General features: G+C 27.8%; 3 protein-coding genes across 5 annotated transcripts in view; 1 reads left to right on the top strand and 2 right to left on the bottom strand.

The window, feature by feature from the left end:
- The window catches only part of MESR3 (misexpression suppressor of ras 3), a 137195-nt gene that overhangs the window by 56822 nt on the left and 65470 nt on the right, over positions 1 to 14903 (top strand). Inside the window, exon 2 of one of the 3 annotated variants that reach the window (XM_065499651.1) lies at positions 7340 to 7358. The exons of the other annotated variants lie outside the window; for them this stretch is intronic. The gene's annotated coding sequence lies outside the window, so the exon portion shown is untranslated. The remainder of the gene's footprint in view (positions 1 to 7339; positions 7359 to 14903) is intronic. 3 annotated transcript variants of the gene reach the window in all.
- Positions 1 to 14903, bottom strand: part of LOC135950128 (COX assembly mitochondrial protein homolog) — a 187152-nt gene that overhangs the window by 157563 nt on the left and 14686 nt on the right. The window lies entirely within an intron of this gene.
- Positions 3715 to 5946, bottom strand: LOC135952669 (uncharacterized). The gene has a single exon (XM_065502687.1). It carries the CDS (start codon positions 5944 to 5946, stop codon positions 3715 to 3717), a length of 2232 nt encoding a protein of 743 aa, XP_065358759.1.

Raw genomic sequence — 14903 nt, 5'->3', positions numbered from 1 at the left:
ATAATCACATGATTTAAAACAGATTTTTCTAGGTTTTCTTTAACTGCTTAGAAGAAAAGTGATAATGAGAGAGAGAGTGAAAGAAATTACTTTTACTTTTGGGTTGACAGTTATTTGTCTACTTAGTAGATACATTTAAATAGATACATATGTACATATGTATACGAGTATAATGTTAATTATCTTTTAATTAAATGTTTGCTTTAAATAAAAAAAAAACTTAACTGTTTTCTCTAGTAAGATTCTATAAAATTAAACCATATTTTATATGACGAAATCAAACCAAATATACGGCCAACTCCGAAACTTATTATATACTATGCACCAATTTCTGAATGCTCCTAGTTTGAGGCCATGTTTGCGTTAATTGTTTTACATTTACATGGCTGACATTTTCTTTCAATTAATTGAATTCCATGCATGCATGCATACATACATACATGCATACATACATATATCCTTATTTAAGGCATTTAGTTTAAAAATTTCAATGTTTTTAAATTTCATGTTAGCGATTTTGAAAAAATCAATTTTCCTTGTTAATAATTTATCAAGTAAATATGGAAAATTTCTCCCCTTATGATCAGCAAATGTAAAATATACATTTAAAATTGAAAGTAACCAAGCAAACCACCAATAAATTTATTTACCAGTGTTGTCAGATTAGGGGATTTTATTTAACGTTCAAAATGGCAAAAAAAATAAAACTGCAAAAAAGGCATAATTCCGTAATTCTCAAGGTATTTGTTATGGAATAAAATCTGAAATTTAAATATAGAAGGGATTTTTAGGGATATCACAAACTTTTTTTTGGGGAATTTCGGGGATGAAAAATTTAAATTTGGGGATAAGTGTCGAAAAAAATCTGGGAACCCTGGTTGTGACTCACCTATTTCACTCATTCACCACTCGCTTGACGTTAACAGATTTTTTGGTAATTCCTCTTGAAATCTTGAACTTTATTTTCAATTAATTTTGTGTTGCTGTTCCAACACAAATCCCATCAAAACTATTTGTAAGTAAAACTGACAATGTAACGCCACTTGAACGTCAAGTTAAGCCATTTATGTCAACAACTCTATATGTTTTAGACCGATTAAGTTGTTGTTTGGTTTAAGGAAAACAAAAAAAATAATAAAAACTGCTAAACTTATTAAGAAATCTAATTTATCGTTGGTTTTTGTTGTTGCAATATTTTGTTGCACTTAAATAGTATCGTAATACTTGGTGGTTGTATGTAGGTATTTCACAGATAAAATTAACACCAGAGGGGGCATATTTTTTTTGCCAGATTTTTACCTGTTTGTTGGCGTTTAGACAGATAGTTAGACATACAGACAGACGACGAGACATGTAGTCTAACGTCAAAAATTGTGGTGGTTAGCAAACTTTATCAAATCTTTGTGTCTCTCCCAAGTGTCTATGTTACTACTACTTTACTTATACAACTTGTACAACAAACTCCATGTTTTATGGTAATTTCTCTATGTTTTGCCAAAGAAACACCAACAAACCAGGGATTTATTTTAACATTTTTATAAGCTTTTTATCGGAAAATGACAATTATGTACTTATTAAGAAATATATGTATGAATGTGGCAACATATTTGCAACATTACACTTTCATACAGGGGCATTGTATTTTTCTTAACATATATTTTTAACTTGCTTTTTTCTCCTGCTTAAATGTTTTAGTGATTTTTTTTTCGCAAAGATAGTTTTATGCTGACTTTGGTTATTTTAAATATTATAATGTGGCAGAAATATGTATGTACACATCCCATAATAGAGCGTTAGGAAAAGGAAAGTTTGTTTTTTGTTGTTTCTAAAGTTTTTGGCGTGTTGTTTAAGAAATTACTTTCATTTTAATAATACAATAATGGTGATGATAATTAAGTCAATTATTTGCTGTCTAGAATAAAATTTTGTATAAAGGTGAAAAATAACGCAGTGACTGATTTTGTAACGTCTAAGGAATGTTAGTAGACACTTGTCTAATGATTTATTTTAGCAGCAAATTTTACATATCAAATAAAAATGTTCTTTAGAATTATAAAAATATTGGAGTTATATTCATATTGCAGAGCTACATCATTTCCAATTGTATTTCAAGCATAGCTGTAACTTGTTTCCAATTATAAATATTTATTTTCCAAATTATTTATTAGTTAAATAAAGTATTTGTCTAATTTATTAATAATATTTACAGTTAAATTTATGCATATTTATATCTTTTAAAACCAAATAAATTATAAATAAAATCATTTTACATATATTAGTTTAATTAAATTATATTGATATTTTTTAGAAAATAGTAAAATTTTATATATTCCAATAAAATAAAGTTGAATAAAATTTAAATTTATTTCATTTAGATACAAACAAAATCAACTAATTTATTTAGAATATTTATTCAAACAAAATACAAAAAACTAGAATTATTCAAACAAAAAAATGATTGAATAAAAATAATTATAATAAAACTTTAGAAATATTTTTATTTCTCACAAATTTGAAACAAATAAATTTATTTTTCCAAAAATTACTGAATAGAAATAATTCTAATAAATGTTAAAGAATATTTTTATTTCACAATAATACTGATGTAAATTGTCTTCTAATTGCATTCTGAGTTGAAAAACTTATTTTCGAAACGAATTACAAAATTTGTTTTTCAGATTTAACTTATTTTTTTCTTAGTTTGGGAATGGAAAAATTCCGGGAATTTCGAAACCCTAATTCTCTGATATCTATTATTATATTTTTAAAAATAGAATATGAACACAGGTTTATGGTTTCAATTTTAGGTTTATTATTAATTTAAATTGTGAAGAACAAAATTCATGAAAGTAACTAGTTATTCAAAATTATCGTCTGACATGGCATTCCTCCTAGCTCACAAAAATATTTTTTTATAAAATTGTTCAAACATTTTTTGTTAAATATTTGACTTTATTAAAAATTCAAACATTTTTTGTTGAATATTTAAATATTTTTCTTTTTTTGGAGAAATAAAATTATTCCAAGAAAATTGCTTTGAATAAAATCTATCAACAAATTGTCGAATAAGTAAAATAATTGCCCAATTCACAATTGATGTCGTAGTGTATGTTAAATATTTTTCAAACAAATTTTTCGAAACAAAAACAAAACATTAATAAAAAAATTACGACATACAACGATACAACGCTACGACACCAATTGTGAATTGGGCAAATATTTTATTCATAACTAGTTGAATATAAAAATACAATTTGAAAATAATTATATGTTTTTATATATGTATAATTGTTAATCGACCTTTTCTTTAATTTTCATAGATAGTTATATAGTTTCCTATATACAGGCTTTCAAGGTCAGTGATTTGATGTAAATAAAAGATTATTTATATCATTTTCAATATAATCCGACGTTTCGTTGGTATTATTTCCAACTTCTTCAGGGATTGAATTTTATTTTAATCTGGTAACATTATAAATATACAAAAGGAAAATTCTGGTCAATAACAACAATAATTATAATCTACATATTCAACAAATTTACTTACATATAATCTTTTTTGTCAAGTTTACATCATTTATAAAATATATCACAGTTTTTTTTGTATAAGTGGACAACACAACACAAAACTTAAAAATATTAAAATAAATGTATGCAAAAATAAATAAAATATCACAGTAAATTTGTCTTATTCGATCACAGTTGTTGTTATTACTAAAATATTGCAATGGTGTAGATTGCATTTGTATTATCTTTATCCTCTTTTGTATTTATTGCACTTTCTGATTTTTGCTGTATTCTCAAGCTCTCCAACGTATATCTCTTATTTTCCCTTTTTTCCTTATCTAAAATCTTCACTCTCTCAAAGTTTGGTTTGTGTCCGTTTTCAATGCAGTGTTGTGATAGTGCAGTTGATTGTTTTTCTCTCTTTATGTCCGCCTTATGTTCATCTATTCTCACGCCTAAATTTCTCTTTGTTGTGCCAATGTACACTTTCCCACACACCTCACTGTCTCCGCCATCACATTCAATTTGATACACTACATCACCTTGTTCTCTGCACTCAATCTTCGTCTTTGTTTGTGTAAATAAGCTGTGTATTGTTCTGTTTGGTTTATGTGCAAATATTATTTGTTGGTCTTTTATCATCTCTCTCAATTTGTTGTTCTCAGTTAGTCTTGGGATAAAAGGTATACTGTAATATTTGGCGTTGCCAGATGTGTCCTCTTTGTCATTTTCCCGTGAAGAATTATCATTACTCCCATTTTTGACCTTAATTATCAGTTTATCCACTAGATCATTTGGAAAGTCATTTTTCTTCAGTATAATCTTAATTTTCGCCATATTTCCTATTTCAAATTGTCGGTCACTCATCTTCATAACTTTGTTAATTAGATTCATCGCTGTATTCATCTTTTGTCTCATGGGTTGTGTTGAGTGGAAATTCAATAATCGTCCAGATGCAATTGGTTTCATATACCAATCTGTTATTATCCTCTGGTTATTCCTATGTATTCTCATATCAAGGTATGGTATAGAGTTGTCCGTTTCTCTCTCCAGCGTAAATTTCAACTTGTTGTGATATGAGTTAAATGTCTTTAGTATCATGTCCTCATCCTCATATTTTATTATAGCAAATAAATCATCGACATATTTTGTGATGAGTTTTATTTTAATATTTTTCTCCTGTAGCTCCGCTAATGTTTGATCCAGTAGGCAGTCCAATATTATATCAGCAACTGTCGGTGATAAAGGGTTTCCCATTGGCATACCATATGTCTGGTGGTATAATTTGTCGTCATGTACAAAATAATTATTGTCATTCAAGCAGAATTGAAGTATCTTCAGAAATTGTGTTCTTGGTATTTTGGTGTGATTCTGTAGTGAACTCCATTTTGCCATAATATTGCTTATAGCTAGGTGTATAGGTATGTTTGTAAATAACGATACCACGTCCAAAGATATAAGGATCTCATCTTCGTCCAATGTAAGTGTATCCAGTTTCATCTTTAATTCCAGGGAGTTCCTTATATTATATTTTTCCTGTATAATATTCTTCAATATCTTCCCAATATGTTTCGATAATTCGTAACAGGGTACTCCTACCGATGATGATATTGGACGAAGTGGATTGTTTAGTTTATGGATTTTAGGAAGTCCATAAAGCCTGGGGGCCGTTGCTGCGTTTGATGTTAATACTCTCTTATCATAAATACTTATATATTCTTTCTTATATAGGTCCATAATAAGATTGTTGTTTGCCCTCTGTAATTTTTGTGTCGGGTCTATCAAAATTCGTTTGTATGTGTTTCTATCTTTCAATAACTCATCCATTCTCTCGTAGTAGTCCTTTTTGTACATTAAAACTGTCTTGTTTCCCTTGTCTGCTTTAGTTATGATTATCTTATCCTTATATCGTTTCAAGAATCTTCTTGTATCGTCATAAATGTTTAGTATGAATTTATCTTTGTCATTATTCTTCATTGTTCTTCGGTGCGTCATAATTCTGTTTGCTATCTTAGATCTGATGATATCCTTTTCTCTATCATCCGTGAGGGTTTGTACCCATTGTTCCAAATCTGCTATCAATCCGATCGTAGAAAAATTCCCGTTACTGATTGGTAAAGCAAATTTTGAACCTAGAGAAAGAATCCATTTGCTATCATCGGGAATATTTATTGTCGTATTATTAACAAACCATTCAGGGTTGAATGTTATGTTATATTCCTTAAATTTTCTCTTCTTCAAATTTTCAATCTTGGACAAATGTGATCCCTTATTCTCCATGGTGATATTTCTATATCTAGATTGTTGTCCCATCATAAAGGATTCGTATTCATTCCCACTTATGGATCGTGTAATTAGTCGTCTCATTTCAGCCATCTCCTTCTTCAAATCATTCAAATTGTAATTCGTTTCCCTAATTTCCAGACTCAGTATCTTCATGTGAAATTTATGTTCAACCTTATATAATTTCTGTGATATCCTCGTCGATGTGAATAACTGTCTTGTGATCTTCGTCGTGTTTATCAAATGTGTCGGTGTAAGACCCTTCTTCCTGCAGGTTAACAGATATTTAAGTCGTTCAGTTTGTTTTCCTAGCTTCTTCATACTCCTACAATATCTCTTAAGTAATAAGCAGGTGTCCACGTTGTACTTTTACTTTTTTTTATATTTGGTCAATTCACAAGGTCTCTTATCATGTCATAATGTTCTAATATTTCACAATGGTTTAAAATTGTTATTGTTGCTATTCAAGCAAAAAATGTCCTAAACTTTACTACTCTGTAAGCTATGTTTATTGTGCTGTCGTAACGAACCAGCAGAGACCTGCGCCGAACCCATACTAGACGCATACGCCGAGCCGTCGAGTCGCTGATAATATTCGGGAGCCGACACAAAGAATCGCAGTCGAAAAGTTCTAGTCTCGAAAAATTAAGCAAAACCGCCATACCATTTTTCACAAGCCTCCGCCGCCGATAAAAGTGTTCGACACAGGTCTCTGATAATCAGCTGTTTTTGTTTTTGAACAAAATTTTTATTTGTTTTCGTAAAAGTGGTTGCAGAATAATATTTAATGGACGCTATAGAAAATAATTATTATTTTAGTTTTCTCATTTGGCATTGTAACAGAAAATTTTTGTAATTGTTTTATTTTGTATCGGTCTTTTATATCAGCTGATTTAGATTTGAAATTGCACACTTAGTTATGAGGGGTTGTTCATAACAGTTGTATTTTTTCATGTTATTATTTTAGTACTTCTGAAATTAGGACACCTTGTGAATTAGCTTATTGATTAGAATATTTTAAAATCTATTCATTATATAATAAATAAAATACAACTTATTGTTACTGAAATACAAATACAAATACTATTAGTATAATTTTATAAATGTTTATTCAAAACTTTTAACTATAATTTATTTAATATAGTATTCTATTGAAATCAAATAATATTTAATGCTTTATTTTCTAAATATATATATTTTAATTAGCATCCTGTTTTGAATAATATAGAATGATTTCAATATAAATTTATTTTTTCAAATATAACTAAAATTCAAAAATAATTAAGGTTTTTGAAAATATTTTGAATAAAAATATTCACAATTTACAGCTATGATTTCAAGTTTATTCAGAAGTTGCTAATTGTACACATTTTAGAATTATCTATTAGTATTTGAGAAACATTCATTTGTATTTCAGAAATTTCTAATTATGTTATTGCGCCTCTAGTTCTATCCTATGTTGTAAACCTTGTGAAATCAATTTTTTTTTAATGATATTTAATTGTGTCATTAGTTATTAATTATTGCAATACTTTTTTTGTCTTTCCAGATTTAAATTTAGCTGAGAGGTAAGAGATGCATTAACATTTTCTTTTTAAAGACATGGTTGCGGCAACTATGATATATTTAACGCAGTCATAATGCAAACGACAATATAGTTAAATACATTTTATTAACTATTTTATTATTTATAAATATTGTTATATCAATAATCATGACATGATCACAAATACTCATGGCTACAACCATAATGTAAAATTATCATATTACGATAGAGCTGTCATCATAATATGGTTGAGCTCAACCATATCAGGTAACATTTTAAGGTTGAGGTGATATCATAATATGATCACTAAAATGATATGAATACACATGCTTATATTATGATTACCAATAAACATAAAAGTATAACAAGTAATTAAATTATGGCTAAATTGGATCATATTATGATATATACAATAATATTACTAGCATTATAACATTTGTAATATTATGGTATACTTATGGCATAATTATATGACATTTATGGGCACCACAACCATGCTCTCTTTGCATATAGAATAGTCAACTTTTCGACTATTATTAATTTTTGGCAAAAGGCCAATCTATGCAAAGTCGACTTCAATCCCAATCCACTTAATTAAAACCAGAGATTTATTAATGAGAAAAATGAGAAAAAAAATATATTTTTCTACCTTTTACCAAAAAAAATTTACTTTTTGGCATAACGTAATCGTTTGCTGTAATATTTCCCGATCTAAATCACAACAAATCTTCTGTAAACAAATATTTATTTAATTAGACAAGCTTTATTGTGAAAATTATAAAATTCTAAGAGATGTTTACGTTTATTTCGTCAAATATTTGAATTACGTGAATGTCAATTTGAAAAACAATGTATGAATAACATCAACTCAAGTGTTCATTGTTGGAAAATATGTAATTTATTGAAGGACTAAGGAACTGATGCACAAACAAATTTAAAATTGGTTAGCTTATAAATCAAACAATTTTACATGTCACAATTGCCCTGGTCATAAGCATCGTAACAAATCATTTCAATCTATGTTTCTGTTATAGAGATATTATCCAGCACTTATTAATAGTTTAATAACCACTTGATTTTATAAAACAATTCGTCACAGTAAAGAAAGAAAGTTTGTTTTCGTGTTTATTAAATATCTTTAATTTTCCGGCGTAGTCGTCTTTATTAAATTCGCACAACTAATCACCCAACTTTCCTTAAAATCCCTAAATATATTTTAGGAATACATAATATGGTAGTAAAACTGACATTACCCGTACTATTAATTATTATTTATCGACACAAACTGACAGCTTTATTAACTGAACCTTATTCGCCTTTAACCTCTTTTACATTCTCTATTTTGCTAAGTGCCGGAATTAGAAACCAGTTTACCCATTTGCCAAAATGGGCAATAATTAAACCTTAAATGAAATAAAATCAGTTCTAACGATGCAATAAATAAAGAGAAAATTAAACCACACCTATAAAAAACATTCAATAAAAATGGCAAATCATTAGAAATAATTTTCATTCTTTAATCTTTTTTTGTGCAAAAATCGTTTATAGTAATATTGTATGTAGTATCGACAAACAATTAATGAAGAAGAACACACCTTAAAATTAAACTCAATTTTAGCTACATTGTTGTCATAATTTATATTCGAACTTAGTATTAAATTGCCACCCATTCCGTTTGCCGATAATCAACGATGAACAATATAAATTAAATGGAAAGAAAAACATCAAGTCTCTTCTTATCTCTGGTAATTTGGTGTTTTTTTTTTATTTCTATAATTTTAACAATTTTTGCAAAAAATATAAAAAATTATCTGATATTTTATTGCAAAACAATATAAAACATTTTCAGGAAATACAATAATTCTGCTACCGTAAACAAAGAAGTTGATTGTTGTGTGAGCGACGGAAATGTGCGTTTAGAAATTCCCTTTAAAAATTAAAATTCATGTTTATTTTAATAGGCAAAATTGATAAAAAAAAAAGTGAAAAATTAATGTATTTTAGTATTAAATTGAGTCATTTTTTTATTTTTCAGACAGCAAATTGAATGTCTTTTATATCGTTGACATTTGAGTGATAAGAATTAAAATATACTAACGTTATGCTACACTTCTGCAGCTTGTTAAAGTGGTTATTAAGATATTACATATTTAGTAATAAGTGCTCATTACATGATTCATTACCTTAACTGTATTATTGAAAGAAATCCTTTAGAGAATTTGTGTGAATCGCTTTGTTTACAATGAGAGTTTTATTAAAACTGAAATTGTTATATAACTTATTTTGTTTTTATCCAGGTTGGCCACCGTTGCCGCTAAGCTACCATTATCCCTAAAATACCGTTTCAACTAGACTACCGTTATCGATATAATCGTAAATTTTAATAATTGAATTTATTGAAATATATAGAATTTAATAGGTAATATACTACGTTCTTTTTCACCTTATTTTTGTTTTTGTAAACTTTATTAATAATTTAAGTCATCACATCGAAATTACCGCTGTCGCTAAGCTGATATAAGCCCAAATACCGTTACCGAATCAAATCAAATCAAAATTAACGTTACCGTTACATGTTAACCGTTTTGAATCGGTAGCAAACATTGGTTTTTATCAAAAAGGCAACGATAAGTATTAGAGCGTGCTAAATGTGCCATTTTTTAAATAGTGTATTTCAAGTTCAATAAATTCTTGTTAAAAACATAAAAATTCAAATTGTTTTACACGCACAACAACTAAATAATCACCTTAAACTCCTCCTCATGAAACGTGTTGAAATAAAAGGATTTTTCCATTCAAAAAAATCAAAGAAAAACTTAAATATTCAAACATATTTATTTATACGGGTTCTCGTTCTACTTCTATTTTAAAAAAATTCATGTACATATAAACATAAATATAAAAAGCGCCAAAATAAAAGTAACGTAAAACACAATATAAGTAAGTCGTACAAATAATGAAACTGACAAAATTTACATAATATTGACATTTTTATGGTTTAGAAAATAAAAATATGTAAGTATGTAAAACAAGAAAAAGAAAAATATTCAAATTCCATTCCACCATGCGAAAGGAAATTTTAAACGAAAGAAGTGAAATACATACATATGTATGTAAAAAAAATAAAATAAAAATTGTCATAAAATTTCGACTAAATGAGAAAATAATAAAAACGTGAGGTTTCCACAAGAACGTGTTTAAATCAAGAAATTTCGACTTTATTTTCATGTTGCCCAGAAAAGGCAAAAAAGTAAACAACCAGCAAATTTGTTTTTTAAACTTTTTTATAGCAAAATCATGATTTAATGTCCGTATTTTTTGAATTCGTTCGTATGTTTGTACGTAAGTTTGTCTGTCCATTGGCATTTATTTGTTTGTTTCATGAACAATATCCAACATCAAATTCCTTCGAACTGGTTTTAAAGAATTCGTGTTTGTTAGATATTTCCCTCTCAATCGTTTAAAGTGTGTAAAAAAAGGCCAGTTTCTTGCAAATTTCTTGGATTTTCTTACTTCTTTCGTTTTTGCAATTTGTTGAGCTTTTTTCATATTTGGTGATTTCTGTCCAAAAAGAGAAGCAACAATTATGTGTTTGTCTGTGGTATTCTATAGTAAGATTGCCCACATCATCAGCGTGATCTTCTTTGTGGACATGTTAAGTCCATGTTTTTCTTATTGCTGATTGTAAAGTAACCGGTATTTAAGTTTTTTTTTTATTAAAGCACACATGCAGCTTTAGGTCTATTCACACTAATTCAAATCAGAATTGGGAATTTATTTTATTGTAAGGGGGCCAAAACGCTAGAATTTCAATATTGAAAATCGGTAAAATCATCCAATAAATACCTAACTATAAGCTTAAGCCCACAACTACCTCGATTTTTTTGCGAAACATTAAATTAATTTTTCAATTCCGGTGAAATTTTTCATATCGCATTAAAACTTTACCTCTATTGATTGTCAATTCCTGCATTCGAGTTGGCGTGACTTTTGTGGTTGCTGTCAAATTGTATTATGGTTCCTATATGACCAACTTAAACATAACTTTATTCCTTTCTTATAATTATTTGTTTATCGCTATCATAATATAATCGAATGGAATCATATTATGGTTCTACGATCATATTATAACAGTATAACAACCATATTATGATTTCTGCTCATACATAATATAGTTAGGTGATATGAATATATTATTGTTATAATACAATCATAGTATGGTTGAGCCCAACCATATTATGATTCTAGCTCAAATAAATATTAGATCATGTTAATTTTATGGATATGGTAATTTTGTGATCATGTCATGCTTATAAATATAACATTATTATTTTATAGTTAGCATAATATAATTGCGGTTACAATTTTCATAAACATTTAATTTTTCAAAATCAATCATATCGACAAAACACAAATTTTACAGGAGAAGGTTTTTTTTGATTATTTTGAAATTTATACATAGAATTAAAAATTTTATGATGCGATATAATATCATTTCGTTCAAGCTATTTGTCTATTTTTCAAAAAATATTTATAATTTTTAACAATTAAAAATTCATGGAATACTTTATTGAAAAATATGACAAAAAATATTTTTTATTGAATTTTTGCATAGATACAAATTTTTCGAATTGAAATTAAATTTTTATTTATAAATAGTTTTTATTGAAATTTTACAGTTGTGTAGATTTTTCTATTCAAAATGGAAAAATAAAAACGAATTTTGAAATTTATTCAGCAATCCCGCAATTCCCAAAAAAGTGTTCAAAAATGGTAATTTTTAGTTTTTTGGCTATAATATCCATACCAGGGTAGGGGTTATCGGAACCGTTTACAAATTAATTAGAAACATCTAAAATCGGTTACTATGTTTTGATATCGAATATGCGATTTGAGAATTTTTGCCCTAAAGTTTAATTTTACATAAAAAATAGGTGTTTTTGAATGGACCTGGTCCCCTCGGTAACAACAATTTTAAATTTTTTTTTTTATTTAAAATATTTTATGAAAACTTAGCTTTCAGACAGTATAAATTCCTTATATATCCTCTTAGAAATTTTTTGCGATAACTCAAAAAGAAAAAAATTTCTTTTTTCCCAAAAAATTTGCGAAAAATCGCCTTTTTAAAATTTTATAAATTCAAATGCATATAACTTTTGACTTAGTCATTATTTTTAAATAATTCTTTTTCTTCTTTGACACATACATGTGTTGTTAGTCCAATAAAGGAAAACTGAAGAAAGTCGGAAAATATTTGGATACGCTGTTATCAAAAAACTGGAGTAGGGTGGGTAAAAATGTTGAAAATTTATTTTTAAATACGAATATTTCCTAAGCTATAAGAGATAATTGACAGCTACGATGAGGTTTTTTGTAGTGCTCGATGAGAAGATTCAATATATGTAATTTTCTTGAAATCGGAACTCAAACGAAGAAATATGATCGTTTTAAAAATGTAACATACCCGAGGTGTCCTACTTTGAGGACCCTTGGTCGCGCCCCTGCTGGGTCCATGAGGTCCACGTTCAAAACTTAAACTCGACAACACTTCTTCTTTGCGCATGTGAAATTTCATTCAAACAAAAAATTCTTTTACTGTAAAATGTAAACATTAATTTACGATAAAATCTTACCCCCTATATTTTTGAAGATATTAACAATTTTGATATTCTGAGAACGCTAAAACATCAGTCGGTCCATAAAATTTTAATTTCTGCAATAAAAAAAAATTAGAAAATGTCGCTTACAATAATTATAATTCGCTAATGACATTCTGAAAACTTATCCTTGTTTTGAAGTTCTAAATTGACTGCCATTTAATTTATAATAGTCCCACTGTATGGGGCGCCTTAGGTTTGCCATCGCAGTCGTTTGTCATGTGAATATTTCTTTTAAACCAAGAATAAATGTTTGTTGCTTTTAAAATTGCGGAAGCTGTGTGTATCTTGATTTTTGTTTTCTTCACTAATTTTTGGTCAGGTGAGATTTTGTTTTTGAGGAACTTGTTTTCATATTTTTTATTTGATTTTCAATTTAACGAAAGTTTTATGTTTAAGGAATTTTTGGCTAACAAGTTTGTCAGATTTAAGGAAAATTGATTAATGTTATTAATTTGTTCAACAAAAAACTGCAATCTCAAATTTAATCATTTAAAATATTTTAATTGAAAAAAAAACTTGTCATATGTATCTGCTTTATTTCTAACCTTAAAATAAATTGTTTTATGCACTCATACAAGGTTTCTCTTTTATTGCTTAACAAATCTTTTGAAATCAAAATTCTTTGTGTAATAAATTCCAAAACATTTTTAACTATTTTTTTCTTTGTTGTCTTTTTTTAGTTCCATTGAAAGTCATATTGCATTTATGGGTTAATATTGTAGCATGTTACACCCTTGAACTTTTGTGCGTTTTTTTATGCACCCTACGCCAATAAGTGGTACAGATTAATATAAATTCATATTAAATTTATATCTATGTTAGTGTTAATGTTAGTATATGTTATACATATTTTTAATGAAACTATTATATATTTGTTTTATTCGGATATAGGGATTTAACATTAAAGTCAGTTAAATTACATTTTTAGCTCATATTATTATAGTTGGCTTCTACTGACTCTTTATAGCTCTCACACATTATAATCGTGATTGTTGCTCTGAACAATAAATATATAATTTTTTGATACAATAAAATATTAAAGTTCATTTTTACGATACAGTGGAACTTCGACAATCCGGGCACATATAGTTTTAGGCTCGGTCGGATTATCGAGTTGTCCGGACTATAGCAGTGAAAATTCTTGAAATAATCTGAGTGAATTAAAACATGAATTTACTCTTTTGGTGCATATATATTTACTCAAAAACCATAATTCAGCTTATTTCATAACTTTTCTATTTCCTAAAAGAATTTTTTATACTCAGCCCAATTATGAATAAAAAATCCGCGGGAGTTTTTTTCCCTTCTCCCATTTTTAACATTGAATTTGAATAGCAAAAATGGGAAAAGGGAAAAAAACTCCCGCGGATTTTTTATTCATAATTGGGCTGATTATGAAAATGGTTCAATACATCCACATTATAGTTATTCGAAATACATTTTTTATCTTCTAATTATTTTTTTTCGAATCAAGACTTTGGTAAAATATCCACTTTTCCTTTGAAGTTAGTGTGTTTAATGTTTGCGAAATTAGACAAACACGATTACGAGGGAAAGAACGGAAACTGAAGTAATGATAGTGCAAAATGTGGATCAAAGTCTGAACAACAAACCATTCCAGGTTAAAACAGCATTTAACAGCTAGCAACCAAATTTGTTGATAATCGAATGATTATATCTTAGTGACCGAATTTTTCAGTAATGGCTACAATATTTTGGAAGGGATAACTAAAGTTTGGTTGTTTCAACTGAAATTCTTCTTTATCAACTGACTTTCTGTTGGTAGCACTGACAAATTCTATGTGTGCAACCGAATCATTCGATTGGCAACAAATTCTGTTGCTATCACGAGTCGGTTTTCTCTGTGTAAAAAAAACATTTGTCCGGATTCAAGAGTTAAAAATTTT

This window comes from Calliphora vicina, chromosome 2, assembly GCF_958450345.1.
Source record: "Calliphora vicina chromosome 2, idCalVici1.1, whole genome shotgun sequence".
Classification (NCBI taxonomy): Eukaryota; Metazoa; Arthropoda; class Insecta; order Diptera; family Calliphoridae; genus Calliphora; species Calliphora vicina.
Note: the sequence above shows the minus strand (reverse complement) of the source record. Positions and strands in the feature narration are given on the sequence as shown.

What these genes read in the sequence shown, in the direction of transcription:
- LOC135952669 (XM_065502687.1), bottom strand. Translation starts at nt 5,946, where the DNA reads ATGAAGATACTGAGTCTGGAAATTAGGGAAACGAATTACAATTTGAAT.